Source organism: Grampus griseus (genome assembly GCF_964374135.1).
Source record: "Grampus griseus genome assembly, chromosome: 9".
Taxonomy (NCBI): Eukaryota; Metazoa; Chordata; class Mammalia; order Artiodactyla; family Delphinidae; genus Grampus; species Grampus griseus.
In genome coordinates, this window is record NC_139003.1 from 27,457,984 (window position 1) to 27,480,280 (window position 22,297).

The 22,297-nt window shown below is 36.7% G+C and overlaps 1 protein-coding gene across 1 annotated transcript in view; it reads left to right on the top strand.

Moving 5' to 3' along the window:
- SLC13A1 (solute carrier family 13 member 1) overlaps positions 1 to 22,297 on the top strand; it is a gene marked incomplete at both ends in the record, with an annotated part of 74,191 nt that overhangs the window by 47,325 nt on the left and 4,569 nt on the right. The window contains 5 exons of the mRNA XM_082662026.1: positions 7,806 to 7,925; positions 12,163 to 12,261; positions 12,679 to 12,780; positions 15,912 to 16,018; positions 18,116 to 18,225. Of these exons, the coding sequence (XP_082518152.1) occupies positions 7,806 to 7,925; positions 12,163 to 12,261; positions 12,679 to 12,780; positions 15,912 to 16,018; positions 18,116 to 18,225 (538 nt within the window). The remainder of the gene's footprint in view (positions 1 to 7,805; positions 7,926 to 12,162; positions 12,262 to 12,678; positions 12,781 to 15,911; positions 16,019 to 18,115; positions 18,226 to 22,297) is intronic.

Below are 22,297 nucleotides of genomic sequence, written 5' to 3' on the forward strand. Positions count from 1 at the left end.
ATGTAACAAAATATAATTGATACTATTAAACAAACTAGCTATTTAATAAATGTTTTCTTAAATATCGACCCTAAAAAATACAACAGCAACCCAAAGCAACAATGGAATGAAATGCCTTCAGTTTCACTGGAAAAAGTTTCAGAAACTTAAAACTGCAGAAAATAAAAAAGATTTATTTTCTATGTTCAGATGTTTGGAGCCAGAGAGAAATCGCCCTTTATTTCCAAATCCACTACAATAATCTCACCTTTTCTCTTGACACTGCTTGCCATCTTTTTGAGCAATACCAACGATCATTTTGTACAAATTCATTTTGGGTCTTGCCAACTTCCAAAGGGTACATAAGCATGAGAGTCAATGATTTCCTGCCTTTGACATTTAGAAAAAGGTGCTATCTTACAAATAAACTATGGGAGGAAGAGACTGGATAACACATTTAAAAGCCTTATCTATCTATCTGTCTATCTATCTATTTACTTATACATAATATATATTTATATATTATACATGTGATGTCTTTTGTTCTCTTTTTTACACAAAGGAAATAAGAACAATGAATTCTGAGAAACCTAAATTCTATTCTGTGCAAATAAAAAACAGATCTTCACTTATTCACTCAGTCAATCAACAAACATTTGTTGAGGACTGACAATGTGCAAGGCATGGTTTTGAATTCTTTTGGAAAAGGCAAAAAATAAAAATTACCAGAAAGAAGATTCCATCTCATTGTCTAGACAAAACATACATATATGGAAACCATGAAAACATTTAAAACATAATAACATTCGTTCTTTGACATATAATGAAGAAGGTAAAGTGACATGTATTGAGCCCTTGCCAGATAAATTACATATATTATAGTGCACACGAATCCTATATATCCTTGCTGTGGAAGTGGTATACAGTGGTAATTAAAGGTATAGCTCTGAGATTAAAATGTCTGTGTTCAAATACCAGCTCTTGGACAAACTACTTAATGTCTTTAAGCCTGTTATTTTGCCAGAAAATAAATGAAGATAATAATAAGATCTCTCTCTCTCTCAGAGAGTTGTTTTGAGTTTTACATAAAATAAATGGCACTTAGAACAGTGCCTAACACAAAGCATGTGCTCCATTAATGTTGGCTATTATTAGCAGAGTTGAGAAAGTTGGCATTCAGCTTAGCAGTTTGAAGGCCAAACCAAGATCAGTCAGACCCCAAAGTCTGTCTCCCTAAAATATTACCTTCCTAGTAACAGTTGAACATGCATCCTTAAAGAGGACTCTAGCTGTGTGCAGCACCCCTTGATCAGTAGAGAAAATCTGTCTGTGTAACCTGGCCCAATCTTAAAAGAGATAAACACCATGTTTATGGAGAAAATGAATGCAAATAATCCATAAAATCAAAGCACAAAAATCGTGTCATCAGTTTTGCAGGGAGGCAGTGGATAGTCTGTGCATGTCTTTGCACAGTTGAGAATAGCAGTGTGCACATTGGCGTTATAAGAGTCTGGGGACGGGAGACCAGTTAGGAGTTTATTACCAATGTACTGACAAATGATGAGAGGCAGAACTAGATTAGCTATGAAGTGATGGGGGGATTTAGTCTTAGGGCACTGTACAGTCAGAAGGTAGTGAGTAACTAGGTGTGAGGATGTAAGGGTCAGGAGGGGTTAAGGCAACTCTGGGAAATTTTGACAATATGGTCACTAGTCAGTGGAGGCACTTGGCCTGAGTCCCATTGCCCTTTTCACTCTGCAGCCTCATTGCCTCTCTGACCATCTGTGAGGGGGCCATGTTGGCAAAAGTCTTGAAAAAGCAAGTTTGCTGACAGTGACAAGTAAAGACTGCATGGGTATTTGCATTCATGCATTGCATTTTCTTTTTATAAAATATAAACCTGCACACATAACAAGTATTATTTAAAAGAGTTGCAAAGCTGGGAATGTGGCTAGTTTGACTGAACCACTCCCTCATTGCCATAAACTGATGTATAGCTTAGAAAGTGATTTTCAGAACAATACTGAGAAGACTAAGCCAATTCTCTAACTCAGCCAGAAGGCAGGAAATTTCTTGTGTTCTTAATCTTTGAATCTAGTACCTGTGACACCTGAATTCTGACTGCCTTGTGATTAATTCACCATTAGTTATGACTAATCCTTGGAATAGGGCATTCTAGAAATATTCTTTGTTTCGTCTTCTCATTAGGGAAGTCCTGCTTGCTCAATGCTCTCTACCTGACCCTTCTGCTCCACTGATAGACTCTTCTAGTCATCACCCAATCTCCTCCTTTCCTAACACTATTGTTAATAAATCTCACCCTGTAAGTAACCCATTTCTTTCTACTCTGGTTCTTGAAAGACCTGCCAATTCTGCCAATTTCTTTCTCTCCTTGTATGGATGCTGTATCATTTGAAACTCTGTTCGGTTACTCCAGAACTTCCATTCCCATCTCCTCTTATCATAAACTATACTCACATTTCTATAAATTTGTCTTATCCACAAAAGTTGTCTTATGCACAACTACCACCCCTGATTGCAAACTTCTAAAGGCTTCATGAACTATTGTCTTCTTCATCTTTTAGCCCATAAGGGGCACAGGTAGGTGATCAATAAACGTTGGTTGCATTGAACTGTACCAAGACATAAATGAAGTGCTGACTGTTCCTGGGAATCATCTAAGTAACTGAATAATCTTTTGATATTAAAATAAAGTTATTAAGGGAAATATTATTAGGGACAATTACTGCTTTCATAACAGGAGTTTTGATGCATCAATATCACTTAACAAATGCAACAGCTATTAATAACATAAAAGGCAAATCTATCAGATTAAGAATGGAAGATATCACAAGTAAAATTTTGTAGTTTGCTGATTATCAAAGTATATTATTCAGCTTGTAGGTGTCAGCAGTGAAATATGGGTATACAAAACAGCTTGGAAGGAAGCTGAATTATCAATGATTAGCACAGTCACTAATTCTACATTAAATAATAACTATTATAGCTTCACAAACGTAGAAATGGTAAAAGAAATGTGTTTATAGGCACCCTAAATTCAAAGCCCGCTTCCCTAACCCCCGTTCTTGATTAATCACAGAGGAAGAAGGCTAACCAGTTACCTAGCAACAGCCACTTTCAAAACTTACTATGATTCCCCCCTGCAGAAAAGAGCAATGTGTGTTTCTAAGAAAGAATTTCTCTGGCAAATAATAGAGAAGAAATTTGGATACTGCAGAGTTTGGACTTAGACATTGGTTCAGATTTCAGTCTTGCCATGTATTAGCTTAACTTCTGCAAACATCAGTTTCTCCATCTGTAAAATGGAGGCAAAACTAGAACTTATAACATTATTATGAGGATGAAATGGCATAGTGCATCCGTGGCCCTTAGCAGAGGGCCTGGCAGGTAGGAAACTGTCAATAACCCTAACCATTTTTTGTTGTTGCCGCTTCTACTTTTGCCATTGCTATTAGAAATCTAAGCCTGGCTCATGAATAACGAGTAATTAATATTTCAAAAGAAACCTCTGTTAGTACATAAATACAAAACTGAAAAGTGACTTTGACTCAGAAATCATCAAAACAGTCATTAATCAAAAGGACTATAATCAGCGTGGATACCAGCTGATCGCACTCTTAATGGCCAAAATCTGTTTCAAGGCTGTAAACGTCCACAACCGCACCCATTCTTTTAAGACCAGTACTGTGTATTTCGTTAGTATGATTTGTGATCTTGTACGTGGGCATAAGAACTGCATCGACAACACCATCTTCCTAAATATCAACACTGACGCACATACATGCTTTAGGTCAAAGCATGTCTCTCCTATGGCGCCATCACTCCTATATGGTGTTCGAAAATGTCCTTAAAACATCAAGTTTGTACTCTAGCTTATGGATGTTTTGCAATATATATGGAATTTTCTCTTCTCACCTGGGAGCTGGTGTTGAGGACACTAGGCTTTAATGAAGAGAGGTTGTGTTTTCAACATTCGTCCTGGGTGTAAATATCCAGCTTGACTGCATTCTGTGACCTTGAGCGATCCATTTAACCTTCTGAGACTCAGTGTTTTTGGTGTAAAATGAAAATATAATGCTTTGCCCACAGGATTTTTGTTAGAATTAAATACGCTTAGCTCATTCCTCTAAGACACAGGGAGCCCCAGGTGCATTTCCTCTTCCGCTCACCTCCATTTACTTCCGAAATTATCACACCCATTTCCATGGTTTATAAATCCACCTGTATGTGGGTAACCACCAATTTTACATCTCTAACCTGCCCTCTCAATTCCAGACTCATTTGTCTAACTGCCTATCCACCGTGGCCACTTGGGAAACTAAGGGACATCTCACATTAACATGCCCACAGCAGCTTCCTAATCCATCATTCCTTCTGCCAACCTGTTCTTCCCTCAGACTTCATTTCAATGAATAGCACCTTTTCCCAATTTCGTACATTTTATGCCAAACATTTGTAAAATTTATTGCCTTCTCTTCATCTTCACTGCTACTCATGTAAATTAAGCTAAAACCTACTCAACTCCACTGTTTTTAGTATGTTTTTAAAAGCTGAAAAATAAAAATTTTCAAATAAATAAGAAAAGAAAAACAGCATGAATTTATTACCTCGTAATTTCTGTGGGTCAGGCATCTAGGCACAGTTTAGCCAGGTCCTTTGCTGAGCTGAAATCAAGGTGTCAGCTGGGCCTGCAACCTCCACAGAAGCTCAGGGTCTTCATTCAGGCTGTTGAGAGAATTCAATTCACTGTGTTTGAATTACTGAGGTGCCCACTTTATAGCTGACTATTGGCGTAAGGTCACTCTCAGCAACTAGAGGCTACCCCTAGATCCTTGCCGTGTGGCCCCTTCCTTCGGCAACATGGAAGCTCACTTCTTTAGGCCAGCAGGAAAATCTCTTTTTTAAGGGCTCCCTTGAGTTAAGTCAGGCCCACCCAAGATAATCTCCCTTTTGATTAACTCAGAGTCCATTTGTGGGAACCTCTGCAAAATCCTTTCACTTTAGCCATAAAAGAACCTAATCCCAGGAATAAAATCTTGCCCTATTTACAAGTTCTGTCCACACAGAAGGAGAAAGGAATATACTAAGCATATATACCAGGGGCAGGATTCTTGGGGTTCATCTTGGAACTCTGCCTACCACACTTGACTTCCACTCTTGTTACGGTCAATCTTGACAATCCACCTAGCTAACATGTTTTATGAAATTCATAAATTTACATAGATTTTAAATTAGATCATGTCACTAGCTTACTTACTATGTTCCAATTACTTCTAATTGCATTAGTATTAAAATCCAAATTCCTTCTGATGGCCTACAAGGTTATATATGATCTGACCCCTATTGGCTACTTCTTGGACTTTACTTCATGTGACTGTAAACTTAGCTCACTACCCACAGCCACACTGGTCTTCCAAATTCATTCCTACCCCAGGGCCTTTGTACTTGCTACTTCCTCTGTCTGGAATGCTATGTCCCAGTTATCTACATGACTGGCTCCTTCTTGGCATTTAGATCTCATCTCAACTATCTCTTTTGTTGGTCACACTATGTAAAATTTCTCCCTCCACCTAATAACTTTTTATCATATTATTCTGTTTTATTTTCTGATTCATTATATGCTTACCTGTTTGTTTATTGCCTGTGTTCTTCATTTAATATAAACTGTGAGAGCCTGGACTATGTCCATCTAATTCGCTACTACATCCCCAAAACTAGACTATCCGGCACATGGTAGACACCCAAAACACAGTGTTGGGTGAAAGAAAATGATTCTATTAGAATTAAATGTACTTAACATAGTTTATGATAGAAGAAATCTGTATCTGCTTTAGGCAGATACTTGCAGTCCCTTCACTTACAGGATATGAGGAAGTGGGAAAAGAACTACCACAGTGAAACTAACCCCGAGTATGCCACTCATTCCACTTTCATTCAAAATATTTACACCTGCATGGTGTTTACTTTCTTACTACCGACTTAAAAAACAAAGACAAAACAAACAAAACAACCCCCAGAGTTCAGCTTTTTTAAGCTTTCATTTTTCTAAATGACCTATCCCTCCAGGCAAAAATTTTGAAAAGCTCCTCTTCCTCAAATCTCACAGGACTCTCTGCAGTGGGTGGGGAGAACAATGCAGCCTGATTTCTAGGTATGAGCTACAGATGGTGAAAAATGAAATTGGGTTTGGGGCATTGTTTTGAACCTAATCCAAGCAGCATTTCTCAATGTCTTCAGGCTGAACAAAATAACATAGACCACTGACCTGTAATCCAAGTCTAACAGATGGGAGAAAAGCTTAAGCCTTTTCCCACTTATTTTATTTTCCAACTGAAAACAACATTTATTTTTAAGCAGGCAATTCTCAGTAAAACCTCATGGACATGGTAAAGCATTTTTTTCCATTCATCAATTCTCTGTATTCTATAGCAATTTTTACTTATCATTTGTCACTTTCTAATGGCATAAATATATAAGCTAATCCTAGGATCTCTTCAAAGTAGATGGAATCATCCTCAAGTTGCCAATAACTCTAGGACCCAGGGAGATCAGCTCAAAGAAATTGTAGACAACATTAGAAATCTGCAGGTTTGAAAGCTTAATTTTGTTTTTTTAAAAACAGCCTTTGCATTTGTTAGGAACCATTCTAAAATAGAAGGAGTGCTCTAAAATAAATAAATTTGGCTTACGTTGAGGCATGTAGCATGAATCTTCTCATTTATTTACATGATCTTTTTTAAGTGGCAAAATACTTAAATTTTAAGTGGTACGATTTAAATAGAAAAAATATATATTGAAAATCTGTCATTTTTATAAAGTTCTCTATATTTTGTGATTTCAAAAATAATTTTAAAAAATGTTAACAGTGTTTTTATTACTTCTGTATTATATTCTGTACTTTTCCAATTTCTGACTCTGTGTTACTGCTTCACGAAGAAAATTTAAAGACAACTGTTTCTCAAATTTTCTTTTTTTTCCCACACAGTCATAAAATAGATAACTATATGAAATTTAGACTACATTTTGAAACAATGAATGTGAGGTTACCAAAGAAACTGTGCTTGTACCTGAACTTTTTTTGTTGCTATTGTCTTCTTCTTATTATGTGAGCTAAAAAGCTGAAAATAACTAGGAAAGAGAAAGGGAAAAGTTGATGTTTTCCACAGGACTTTTAATTATTTTTATCTGATTTATTCTGTTTGACTGAGCCCCAAAGCACTGTCTAATTCTAGGAAGAAAGGGCTAGAATATGTCTGGTAAGATGGTTGCAGTTGCTCTGGGGCAGAAGAAACAGAGAAGGAAACAGCTTTGAGAGACAACGCGGGTGGGGTCTGAGTCCCTTCCGAGTCTGGGATGTCAGCTCCCAAGACGAAATGGTAATGGACACATTCAGTTTTGTTAGTTAATTCTCATCTGTTCCCAAGTCTGCTTATTTGTCTTTCCTCACTCATATACTGATGATTTGAGTACGAACAACAAAACGTACACACCCATGCATACCCATTTCTTGTGCATTTCCATGAGTAGCAGGTACCGTGGTAGGTTCCTTCACAAACACTTCCTTATAGATTGAATAAAGGGAGCAAAAGTTATAACATGCCCACTCTTGTTTTTGTGGGAAGCAGCAGTTACAGACTCAAGAGGTAAGGAGTAAAACTAACTTCTGTATTTAATGGTGAATACCTCCCACATCTTCCTTCTTGACTGGTGGCACAGGAAAGACGGGAAGTGCTGCTTCCCACTGACCATCAGAAAGGATTCCTCTTGTACTCCTTCTGTGAACACGTTTCCATATTTTCACACAGGCGCTACCCTGATTGTCACTGCATCAACTTTGGATCATGGTTTCTGATGTCCTTCCCGGCTGCTATTATTATTCTCCTCTTGTCATGGATTTGGCTTCAGTGGCTTTTCTTAGGATTCAAGTGAGTACATATTCCACGTTAATCAGATAAATAAAGGTGTCTGGGTTCCATGTTCTCAGCCCCTCATTCAGGGCTTTTACACCTATTTCACGAGTGCTGCATTTCTCCATTTCTCTTATCCACAAAACTGACACGTATGAACACATACATACATTAAGGACCCTCTAGAATATCACCTAACCAGTGTTGACTGTGGAAGAGAGTTTGTAGACAGAAATTCCATCTTGGTCTCCTTTGATCCCAACCCATTAAGACATTAATAGACCAAAAGGGCATACGAAGCTCATTATGGTGAGGACCCAGTCCAACCTGTTCAAGTGTTACTTTAAGAAGTTTTGTCCCTCCTCTTGGTTTAATGTGGGGATTTCCTCAGGTTATCGAGTTACTTTAAACTGTAATATGCAGGGCTTCCTGCTTCATCCTAGTACCAACATTGATTTGCCCTTGAAAAACGAAAGAATATTGGATTGGGAATTGGGAGGCCAGGGACAAAGTTGTGGCTGCCCACGAGCCAGATGAGTAATCTTTGCAAGTCCTGATCCATTCTCAGTCTCAGTATCTTCAACTAAATACCATGGAATTTAACTGGAAGATCAGCAAGATCACTTTCAATGCTGTAATTCTAACACGGATGGGCCCCAGTTGAATACAGAGAAGTCAAGGTAGGAAACACGGATCAATCAAGAGCTGGAAAATGTCAAATATGTGCATTCAAGGAGAATTTGCAAGTGTTTCTTTGGCTGGGACTGAAGTTGGTGGTTCATAAGTACCAATGAGTTACATGACTTAAATGACAGCCAACACTTAAAATTATACAGGGCTCCACAGCAAAATCTAAAATACTGCATCATACATTCACCATATATAACAATACTCCAAAAGAAAGGGGAAAGGGCTGTATATCAAACCTTGAGTATTCTTTTTCCTAAAAAAAAACCCAAAAAATTCAACTTCATTTTCATAGGGTTTTATTTAAATAATTTCAAGGACCTATGAATGAAAAAACATGTTATCCACCAAGCAGGGGAGACTGAAGTCAGCTTTTTGTACTTCCTTTGAACAGCAAAATACTGCAATCAGGTCGTATTACCCCCCATGCCTGTGCCCAGATTTTCCAAGCTTAGTCATGTAAGGACTGATATTCTTCTCTCTCCCTTCCTCTTCCTGGTTTTTCTCCAGAACTGCCACAATTTTGTTAGTAGTGGGGAGACGGTACTGATGAGTTTTTGAAAAATCTATTTGTCCAGATTGTGGGAGCAGTGTGAGGTTGTCCTCCTGCTGAAGCAAATGAGTGGAATGTCACCGCCTTCAGCAGGTGGGCATTAGTGGGGAGAGGCTAGCTGCATACTAAATGCCCTTTCCTGGAAATCCAAGCCTTTGGGGGTCGATTCAATCGTACAGGTAGCAAAGCAGAATGCAGGGGACAGGAATCCCAAACCAACAGAGAAAGCATCCGGTCTCAGACCCACAGCTGTTTTGTTCTTTTTTTGCTGCATATAATGACTTTATAAAATAAGTATGCAACCCTTGTCATTATTCTGAAGTCGCCCACCGCTTAAAAAGGAGAAATCAAGAAGATAAAGGGCAGATGTACTGAAATGTGTTTCTCTATGAGGAAAAACATCCTGTGAAGTGCATATATTAGGCCAAGTCCATAAATCATGATCAGTAGCATGTTGAAACTGTCCCCTTGTGGTCCACTGTTGGTTAGACATGGCACAGTTTCATGCTCCAGCTAATTCTTCAGTGTCCTTTTCAGTCTGCCAGGGTGTTCACCTCCAGAGGTTTTAGATTGAGAAACAGAAATTATTAGCCCCTCCCCTGGCAGGCCACCATACATTCTGATTAGCGTGTTGGCTGTTAACACAGTTAACTCACCCATCATAAATGACCCCAACCCACTCGGGAAGTGAAGCTCATCTATCAGTGCCACGGAAGTTATTTAAAAGGAGAGGTTGATGCATTGTCATACGCTTCATCAGCTCCTTTGTGAAGGCATTAACCTTCATTTGTAGCAAAGCCAGTATGGCTTTTGACTTAACTATTGATTATCCCCAACCAAAGTGACAAAATACATATGCAGTCTACTGGGTAGAAAACAGTTTCTAAGGAGACTCATCTTTTCCTTTAACTCTACTTTTTAATTCTACAGATGGTTCTCAAGGCAGTCCATGGATCAGTTTCTTTTTTAATGGTAGGATTTATATTGTGACAAAGGGAAAAACTTCAAGACTGGCACTAGTCATAATTGAATTGAGGGTATAAAAATTAAGTATTACCTCATTGATCTTAAACACAACAACCAATCATGTTCCCTGGGGGTTGTGTGTGCATGAGGGTCATTATGAATATGTAGGATGGATGACTTACGAATTGAGGAAACTCTGATCCTTCACAGGGAGTAATAGTCCAAACAAATCTGAGTAGCAGAGTTACAGAAAAATAAATAAATGAAATGTGTCTTTGTGTGATAGCTGCCCTCCCCAAAATATCAATGTTTACCCCAGCAATTTTACAGAAGAAAATGTCCCTGATTTCTTTTTTTAAAAAACTGCTTTATTGAGATATGACTGACATACAAAGAGCTGTAGATATTAAATGTACACAAAACTTACTGTGTTTGGAGATAAACATACACCCATGAAACCATCATCAATATCAATGACATAAACTCATCCATCACTTCCAAAAGTTTCCTCCCACCTCCTTTGCTTTTTGGTTTTTTTTTCATTTTTCCTTTTGTAATAAACGCCCTTCATATAAGATCTACCCTCTTAGCAAATTTTTAAGTATATAATACAGTATTGTTCTTCATAGGCTTTATTTTGTACAGAGATCTCCAGAACTTACTTATTTTGCATAACTGAAACTTTGGCCAACACCTCCCCATTTTCCCCTTACCCTAGCCCCTGGCAATCACCATTTTACTCTCTACTTCTATGTGTTTAACTGTTTTAGATTCCACATATAAGTGAGATCATGCAGTATTTGTTTTTCTGTGTCTGACTTATTTCATTCAGCATCATGTCTTCCAGGTCCATCCATATTGTGGCATGTATCAGTGCTTTATTCCTTTTTATAAGTAAATAATATTCCATTGTATGTATATACCACCACTTTTTCTTTATCCGTTTGTCCATCCATGGATATTTGAGTTGTTTCCATATTTTGGCTGTTGTGAATAATGCTGCAATGGATATATTTGAATGCAGATATCTCTTCAAGATCTAGATGTCAATGTCTTTAGATATATACCCAGAAGTCCTTTCTATACCAACATATAATCTAACTGAGCTTCTCATAGACATTCCAAGAGATAATCCATAAGAATCTGGCCATTTTCCCATTTGTTTCTTCCTCTGGAGGGATTTTTTTTTTTTTTTAAATCAAGGTTTAGAGCAGCACTTCACAAAAAAATGTTCAAGGTTTTGAAGACCCTGGACTTCAGGATAGGTAAATTAGTCACAGGAGAAAGGGGTCACTAAAACAAGCAGCTAAAAGAAATAGAGACTGACAGTTACTATTAGAAGTAAATTGGAAAATTATCTGGTTGATGCTATTAGGATATAAGGAGTAAACAAACTCAAAAAAAAAAACAACTAATAGAATCGGTTTTAGTTCTGAGAACAGACCTAGTTTGAACTCTGTTCATCTTCAGTGTATGTGACTTCTATGCCCTAGTGTATAACTGGAGTTTAGCATATTTTGTGAAAATTGATGGATCTAGCAACCAACTATCTCATAAATTTGACAGAGGTACTGAGTGAATGAATCAAGTATTTACCGTGTATGTCAGTGTTTAGAGATAACTGGGCCAAAAAAAAATCCATGATACTGCCCCTGCCCTCTAATAATTTGTTTCCTCACTAGTGAGATAAAACTTATACATGTGCGAAAATTAACAATAAAGATACTTAAGAAATATATTAAAATATATAACAGGTATATAATGAAGTATTAAATTAGAGATGAGTGGTACATGGCAAAATTCCAGTGGTGCAAAAGGACTTGGAAGAGATCAGTGGATGATGTCATGGGAGATATGGAATGAAAATTAAGCAAACCAGGGAAAAACAGAAAAAAGGGGAGAAGAAATTCAAAGAAGGAGATAGGGGTATAGGCAAAAAGCACAGCTTTTTATTATTAGCAGGGAGATTTGTATTTTCTGACGCTTTGACACAAGTATCTTCTATAAAGGGAGAATTCTTTGCTTAACAGGCTTAATTATTCTTTTCAGCTTTAAGGAGATGGCACAGTGTGGCAAAACCGCAACAGCCAAACAAAAAGCTTGTGCTGAGGTTATTAAACAAGAATACCAAAAACTTGGACCAATAAAGTAAGTTACACACACACACACACACACACACACACACACAAGCAAGCAAGCAAACACACAGAGAGATGCTGCTTATACTGCAAGTATCTGTTTAAAGGCAAATATGTGCACAATTGTCTTAGTGTATTTATTACACTTGATAAGGGCCCTGAATGTTCTAACCTTTGTGACTATAACTCAACATGATAAAATACATACCTTGTCTAACTAAAACTTACCAGGTGGAAGGACAAGAAGCTGAAAGGCCCACAGAGGACTAAAGCCCCTTTCAAACTGCAGATTCTCTTAAATACTTGATACATCAAGTTTTGACAGTGCTTAGTGTTCTGCTAAGACTACTTCTGACAATAGTTCAGGGAGTTTCTACAAATGTCCTGACTGAGAAAAATAAATGAAAGGATTGGAATTTTCCCACAGGTATCAAGAAATTGTGACCTTAGTCCTCTTCATTGTAATGGCCCTGCTATGGTTCACCCGAGATCCTGGGTTTGTGTCTGGTTGGTCCGTGCTTTTTTCAGAGTAAGCATTACATGTTATGTTTGTCAACACTTCCTGTTTTATACTCAGCTTTTCTCCTAAGTGGTTCCTATAACTCTGAAAAACTGTATAAGATTTTTTTCTTCTTTTCCATCGAAAAGATTTAATTCTTATCTTTTCAGGAAAAAAAAAAAGATAAGGAATGAAATCTAGGGTAAGGCAGCAAACAAGGTAACCAAACTACCCTGTAACTAAAGATAAGTCTCCTTCAGACAAGGCTATTTTCATCTTTACAAAATTAGAAATATGATTGCAGGAAAGCCATGTTTTAAAATGGTCAGGAGTATAGACCTTGGAGCCACACTGCTTGGGTTCCATTCCTGGCTCTTCCACTTACTTTGGGCAAGTCACTTACCTCTCCGTTTCTCCATCTGTAAAATGGCGCTAATTAGAATAGTGCTGTGCTTCTCCCCACAGGAAGTGCAGTATAATTGTTTATTATGTGAACTCAATGCCACTCAGTGCTTCTTAGTAACCTGATATGAATTCATATTCTGTGATTTTTGCTGGCTTATTTTTTTTATTTCTATGGAGGGTTATTTATTTGGTTCATATTTTGTCTTTTCCTCTATTGATGTCCATTTTTGTGTTAGTCGCTATAAATCCATCCTGCCCCTATTTTATAAATAAGGAAATCCTGAGTAAGCAATAAGACTGAGTTTACAAACTAATGTTAGAAGCTGGGTCAGAGTTAATTTTATCTCTCAGTGTCTAATATCCCAGCAGACATTGCTGAGTCATGTGAAGTGAGGGGGAAGATTGTAGCATAATTTTCTAAATTAAGGACCATCCTACATGTCAATATAAATACTTTGGTTTTGAGATTCGCATTCCCAAATCTGTCTTTCACTGAAGTCCTCTGGATCCTAAATTCAGCAGATCTCTGATTTGAACTTCCTGTCTCACATCCCCCAGCAAAAATCCATGTAGTGGGGTAGAAACCAAAAACATTTGAGTCAGATCTATTCTGCCCACATGGAATGAAGAAATTCTTGCATCGGAGCCTTCTGCTTATGTAGGCATTGCCAACATTTTTTTAAAGCTGCCAAGTCGGCGTCCCAATTCCTAGTGAGCACACAAGTGCAGCAATGCAGTGTGGTACATGTTTCAAAGGATCAGCTGCAGCTTTATAAACTTTTTATTTCCATTAGGACAAAAACGTTTCATCTCAAGAAGTCAAAACAAAAGGCAGTATCCAATCATTCAAAGCAAGCTATTCAAAGCAAACTATTATTTAATAGTTTGATTCGAACTTCATAGTTTGGGAATAGGACCTAGACCAACAGAAAAAATAATTCTTCCTCCTTTTAAAAATTCCACTCCTATCATTCTAGAGAGGGAGGGTCTTCTCTAAACACCAGCATGTAAAAACCAAATGAAATCAGGCAATGGGTAATAAAAACCAGGCAGAAATCCCAAGAGGAAATTCAATATAATCAGCTTCTAATTTCTACTCCTTATGGGAGGAAAATGTAATTCAGGAGATGTTTTTTTTTGTAGCAGGAAAACAAGGCGTACTTGCTTTGGGGAGGTGCTCATGATATCTAGAATTCTGAGAGAAAACAATAAGAAAAGAAACAAAGCTTTGAAAGAGGAAGGGATTTGAAGATATACATCTAATTGGCAATTAGATGTATAAATTGCCAAGGCAAATAAAATTTGCATAAGCTTAATATTTTGTAATACTGAGACAACCTTAGTTCATAATAAACCAAAATAAACTAAACTAATAATAAATAAAATGATAGTAGTTTTAAAAGTCTTTTAAAAAGCAGTTATTTCTGTACTTATGGCTTGATTTTATTTAAAGTATATATTCTGTAGAATACATTTGTAATGTAGAGGTTTTAGGCATTTAGAGTTTCCAAAGCTAGAATGATAAATCTAGATTTATAGCTACCACCTCATGTTTTCATTCCATCTGTTTGAACCTGGAAGGAATTCAATATGTCTTTTCATATAAAGCAAAATCAGATTACATGATGCCTGACCTAATTTGGCAAAAATTCAACCAAAATTATCACTGAAATAAGAGAAATAAGGAACAGTAAAATAATAAATATGGGTTAAGTTTGTTGAATAAATTACACCAAGGCAGCTTTTTACTCCACAATGAAATAAAGAAAATCTGTATTTGGGGAAAACAGACTGCTTTATAAAATTGTCAGATTGAATAAAATAATGCATTTCCTTGATTATGTAAATTGTTCAAATAAATTACAGGAATAAAGAGCCTCTATACTATGTATGCACTGCTGAGTTACAAGGTAGCAAAATAATTTTTAGGGTGTACATACTTCTTTTCAGACTACGAAGATTCACTAGTTAATACGCTAACTTCTAAACTGACTTCTAATTATTTATGCCTGTTTCATTCATATCTGGTCTCCAGGTACTTCTTAACTGTTGGGGCTTCTGGGAACCTGTTCTACTTGCTGGAATGGCCTGGTGATTCTAAGACCCCATCTGTTTCTGAATAACTCTTAATTTGTTCAGTGATCATTTATGAGTACCTCAAAGCCATTCTAATAATTAATATCCTTGATTGAGTTTCACAGGGTGCAAAGCATTAAATGGGTGATTTCATTTGTACGATATGGCCAGGGCCTATAAACACAGAAGCAGACGTTATATCTTAGAAAAACAGATCAATTCCTTTTCACAGTTTACAGAAGAGTTTTAAAGGACACTCAAAACATCCATGCCGTGCCACAATTCAATAGTAGCCTTTTATAAATCAGTTACACAGGATTTGGCCTATTGTTTCAACCTCAATGCTTTGCCAATAAAATTAAAGAAATAATGCAAAGAAGTTATTTACCAGATCTGTCAGCTTTACCTAGAAGTGAACTCTTGGCCTAGTATATCAACATATGTATACATGGTTTTGAAAATAAGGAGATATATATGAAAACAATGGGGATATGATCTGAGATTTTTCAGTCCCACTAAGTTACATATTTAGTTGGGAATTACAGACTTTAGAGCAGATTACCCAGAATAAATTACCAACACCACCACTTCTACTTGTACGCTATCAGCATAATCAGTTGGTGCTTAGTTCATACAAATTCTTGATGGCATTTTTTAATGCACACACGTCTTTTTTTCAGGTACCCTGGTTTTGCTACAGATTCAACTGTTGCCTTACTTGTAGGACTCCTGTTCTTTCTTATCCCAGCTAAGAGATTGACCAAAACTATACCTACAGGAGAAACTGGTTGAGTATTATTTATAATTCTGAATGAATTTGACAGAAGAGCAAAAATACAAAATTCCCTTGGTTTCAGTTAACACGTAGAACAGAAGGAATGGACATGGACACAGCCCCTGGCTTACATCTCCTGTTTATACACTGCAACCCCTATTCAGACAGCACACATCCTCTCCTTATACAAAGGATTATCTTACTTTGCAGAAGCTAGACGTAGATTTCCTTATGCACCATGGTTATGTAGGATTCTGCTATGGGTGATACTATTTGGATTTGGTCTGCCATGTACCCACTTCCCTGGTCATAATCGGAATTAATCTTACTATTGGCAAACGTAGGAAAAGGAACTTGGAAGTCATACTTCAAGATGAGCCCTTGGTAATAAATACTGAGGATCTAAAAAGGTGAGGAGTTTCAATGGGAAGAGTATTTACAGCCTCATAAGTAGCCTTGGAGAAAATGCAAATCAACCCCACACTTAGCCATAACCTAGTGCCACAGTTGAAAGAAACCACATTCAGTGGGAGCGTTCATTGTCTTTATAACACACAGACAAGAAAGTGTGTGTGTTTATGTGCGTATACCCATCCTGTCCCCAACACACACACACTTCTTAAACATAGGATCCATCCATGCCTGTGCTTTATACTAGCACAGAGTATTTTGGGTAGTCAGATTCATATGTTGTCAATATGGGAAAATGGTTTAAAATTGTTTGGAAATGGCCTAGCAGAGTTGTAGGTTTTTCATTCATCCTTTATCTATTTATCTATCTATTTATTTATTTATTTATTTATTTTATTTTTTATTTATCTGCTGGGACGGAACTGGGAGTCATGCAGTTGGGTTGGCCCACCTGCCTCCTTGAGTCAGAATAGATAAATGACTAATGGGTCACATTTCCAGGACATGATATATGTAAACAGTATAGTGTAGAAATACATGCCTTTTGTTCTTCACTTGAGACTAGAATATCTCAAATGTGTTATAAGGAGGTGTTGTAATATAGAGCAATGATTCCTGTGAGACCCTGAGGACTCCGACCATTGCAGTCAAAGCCCTAAGGCCTTGCAGTGGCAAGTGCTATGCTTGGCTTAACTCCTCTGGCTCCCACATCTGAGTCCCCTTCTCAGAAAGAGCCTTGCCCTACCCACCATCCTCTCCCTTCTCATTCTGCAGCTCCTCTTCTCCCTGATAAACTCATTCACACTAGGTTTTAAAATGCCAAATAAGACATAAAATATTCAGTTTTAGATGAGAGGTACATTCAGAGATGATTGCATTTTGACAGGATATATGGCTTTAATTCGAGCAGGAAATAGCAAAATTTCCATCAACAGTGAGGGTAGGTTTGGTTTAGGTTTGGGATAAGGAGACAGGAAGGGGACTTATTAGTAACCTTAAAACCTCACCATGTAGAAGTTTGCCTGTTACACACAAATGTTAAATGGGCATAATGTGTTCATGGATTATGTTATTTCTAAGCAAATCAATGGAGCTATCAGGACCCAAATATCAAGAGAAATCCTTATGATTATTGCTTTATGAGCATTTTAAGGGTCTCATGAATAATACATAAATTTTAAAATCTGAACTTCAAATTATTTTAAACAGAAATTCTGGTGAATCTATCATGACCCTCCTCATGATTTGAAAAACAATAAAATATTCAAATAGATATAAGTGAATAATAATTATAATGTTCTACTGATGCTGTTGAACCAATGACGTATTACAGACATTTCACATAGCAAAGGACAGTATAGCCCAATGCACTTGTGACTCATAGTAGGCAAAGATGTTAGTGGAATGAATGAATAAATGAATGAATGAATAGTATTATATATGACAGTGTTATTTATCTAAATTTATTCTATAATAAAATAGAAAGGATTTTTACAAGTTACGGATTTTTTTCTTTTTTTATAATATAATGTTCTGCCTAGGCCAGGTGGAAATTACTCAAAGTCCAGATCAAGTTTCCTATCTAAGAACAATACAAGAATATTAAAAACTTCTTGTGAGACGGCTACTTAGGATAATAAGCAATGTCATATTGTCATATTTTAAGCAATGTGTAACCGTAGGACTTTTGTTTTTCAGTTGCTTTTGATTACTCTCCACTGATTACTTGGAAAGAATTCCAGTCATTCATGCCCTGGGATATAGCCATTCTTGTTGGTGGAGGGTTTGCCTTGGCAGATGGCTGTGAGGTAATACTCTGTGTCTAAGATAGTTAGCAATTAACTAGACTGTTCGAAAGAAGAACGCAAAGACAGTCAAGCTTTTGGAATGCTCGACTTCATCCTTTCATTGTAATGATGCAGATTTCAGTAGCCATGCAGTAACTGTACCACACAGATGAGGTAAGTTCAGAGTTCAAGAATCTTTATAAGCATAAAACATCATTGTTTATGATGTCCCAGCATATCAAAAGAAAAAAAGAAAATTAGAATTCTTAATCCATGAAATAATATTAGAAGACCAGCTTAATAAGAAAAATATGTTATATAAAAATCATATGTACATATTTTTTTTTGTTTATACCTTCACCTTATTTGATGATGAATTTAAGTTGCTCTCAGATGTCTCTGCAGTATATCATGGTCCTAATGTTGCCAAAGAAGCATGAGAAACAACAGTACTTTATTATATTATTTATTACATATCATATTAAATACATTAAAGGTACTTAATACATGCTTACTGAATGAAGTCCAGAAAGAATTTCACATAGCCATGTTTAATATTGTATTATGTCTAATTGTAGGAAGAAACAAAACCGTCATGAGAAATAAAGTTGGCTATTTCTTTGGCCTGTCATCTATGCAGTTGATATAAAGTAGAAGTCTGGGGAAGCCTTTGTCCCTTGAAATTGCCCTGGTCATTATAGGGTTGCTAGAAGAAAAGTATCTTCTCCAGAAATTCCATGAAAATCCTCTCCTCTTTAACTAATTATTCAGGACTTAGTAGCCTTCTGTGAAACACTCAAAACTCATGGACATTCCATTTCCTTATTCAGTCATCAAAGTAAAAATGATGGTGAGAGAGATATCATGTCAAGCCCTTCAGTTTCTGAAAAGTTATATTTTTATACTTTTCAAGACAAATAACTATCTGTTCTGTTCTATTCTTGACAGTCTAAGGGAAGACTGGTTTTTACTTCTGACTTTATTGTCAATTCTTCTGTATGATATTTGGATACTGAGTTTTCAGCAATTTAGTAATAGGTGAAAGTCTTAGAAATTGTCTCAGTTCTGAGTGCCCCTTACAATGTCGTTTTAGGTCTAGATTTGGCTTGCCTCATAGACTGTTCAAATATAAATGATAGAAATAGAAAACAAATACACTTTTCTACTAGCTCAGTAGTAATGAGATCAGGTTTCTCAGAATAAATAACTTCTATTCCTGTGTCTGCTAATTTGAATTGTGAGGAAATCAGAATCAGCAATTCTAGCATTGACGTGAATTTGTTCATCTCTCCTTCCTAGAATATCTGTCACTCAAAGTGATTGGCCAGACCCTAGAATAGCAAAATTGAAGGAAATGAAAAGGTGTGGACTTAGTCTGATGCACTAGGCTCTCTCACTGGAAGAATGAGGGAAAGCATGGAGGGACTCTGCTGTGAAAATCCTAGTACAAAGAATCAGGTTTCTGTGGGATACCCCAAATCACCCTATTTCTATAGCTGTGGACAACTATTCCACTAGAAACTGGTTTTACAAAGATTTGGAGACAGTTCCTTTTTAAAAATTTTGTTCCAAACTGTAATTAGTTTGGCAAATGCCTAGAACTAGATAACCTTTCTAGTCGGGAACTGTGAGATTGCAGCTCCTAAAGCTTTCACCTCATTGCTATTTCCTCTCTCTTAAATGCCCCTTGATTTTGGTTCAACATGATTGAACTCTCACGAACTGACAGTCACCTTCAAAATCTTATCAGTGAACAACTCCTCCTCTCCCATTTTCACACATTCCTCAAAATTTTTCTATTAAGTTAAATATGGAGGACTTAACACTTTGACTCAGGTCTCCACTAAAATGGAAATAGCACAACAAAAAAGTATCAATCTCTAAAGACAAAGAATAAATGGCAGGAACAATAACATACAAGAGATACTGATAAAATTTAGAAGATGGAAGAAGATATATGAGGGGTCAATGACTTTGTACAGTAAAGAATTAGAAAAAGATTCAATCTACAGCCTGCAAAAAAAAAGCCAAGAAGAAACAAACATGCATCCACAAGATTCTGGAAGAGTTTAGGAATTGGAAGCAGCAGATTAACTGAAAGCTAGAGAAAAAACCAGCACTAAAAATGGAAGATTGTTTAAAAAGTCTGTAAGGAGGTGTGAGCCTCCAGACACTCCCTCCAGCGCTGAACAGAGAGACAACTGCCCTCTCTACTCCCTGGTAGAAAATTTAGATTTACTCTGTAAAAAATCGAATCATTGAGACACTGGCTTACAGATCAGTCACCTATAGTAATGTCTTCCTCTCAACAATCTTCACTTAGACACAAAGAGCTTCCAATTGTGATTTTTTCGCCTCCCTTTAAAACATAAATAGGTAGTCCAGGATTACCAGACAGTGGGGAAAGCCTCTGATACAACAACCAGTAACAAAAAATAAGCAAAAAGAGAAAGAATACCAAAAAGACAAGGAAAATGTATAAAGTAAAAGAAAACTTTCAAAATTTTTCATTGATGCTTCAAAGAGATATCAGAAACATTAAAGTCACGAAAGTAAAACAGAATGTAATTTTTTTTTTTTTGGAAAAATTCTGTGAACATAGGCTATTTTATTTCCACAGGGGATGCACTGGAAACTTTTTTTAAATTTAATTTAATTTTTTTATACAGAGGGTTCTTATTAGTTATCTATTTTATGCATATTGGTGTATATATGTCAATCCCAATCTCCCAATTCATCCTACCACCACCACCCCACCACGAGAATGTAATTTTTTTTTAATGGACTAGATAGAAAATAAGAAAGAGCCACTGAAAATAAGAAATAGAACAACAGGAATTTTTAAATTCAGTAGCAGGGTTAGAAATTGAAGTTTGAGCTTATCCCAGAAAATAGAACAAAAAGATGAAGAGAAAATAAAATTATTAAAAAATGATAAGAAAATTAGAGTATCAATCCAACAGCTGATCAATAATAGCTTCAGAAAGAGAAGGGGAAAAAAGGAAGAAAGAAAATGGAAATAGAAGGCCACTTCCAAAAAATAACACAAGAAATTTCATGGAACCGAGGACTTAGAGATTCTGGACAGAGAGAGCTACTGAGAACCCAGTACCAAACCACCTCATGTAGGATTTTGATATGATCCCAGTGGCTTCCAGAGACAAGGGACAATATGTGGTGTAATCTTTTCCAGCTGTACCTAATCAGGTGTAGATAAAATCCATTCTTAAAATATATTTAAAGATGAATTTGTGCCAATGTGATTTAAATGGTAAATAGTCTTTTTCCATCTAAAAAACAAAACCCAGGGAATTCCCTGGTGGTCCAGTGGTTGGGACTCTGTGCTTCCACTGCAGGGGGCACAGGTTCCATCCCTGGTCAGGGAACGAAGATCCCACATGCCTCGCGGTATGGCCAAAAAAATAAATAAATATAAAATAATAAAAAATAAAAACCCAAAACAAACAAAAAAGTAAGTCAGAACTGCAAATAATATACATAATATCTGGCTATCACATCTGGCGATGTTTTTGTCAACTTCTGATCTGAGGGTATACTGCTTGTAATTAGAGCATTTCTGATGTCCATCCTACTTTGTCATGAGCATACAGATTCACACATGCAGCAGCTCACTGAAATCTCACAAATGGAGGATTTTCTCTTCCATTTGACTATTAATTTGACTGTGGCAGATTTTTCTGTATTATGTACAATGAATCCAAGATCAGAATATTATCCGGCTTCTAAAGAACCCAACTGGAAGCCACAGGAAGTGGAGCAATAATTATTTGGAGTGGTAATTTTTTCAAGTCTAGAATTCTACAAAAGCTAAATATCAAAGCAATGTGAAAAGAAAAGAAAGAGGTTTTCGGACATGCAAAGACTAAAAAAAATTACTTCCCATGCACCAATTAACAGGACTACAGAAGATGTGGTCCTGTGGCCCACCAACACAAAGAAGTGAGCAAGAAAGGATTCCCACATCAGAGAGAGGTGAAGGGAATCCACAGTATGCTAGTGAAGAGAAGTCTCTTTATAACAGTAAAGTAGATCTAAAGAGCAACTAGTCCCAATGGAGCAGAAAAAGGGAATA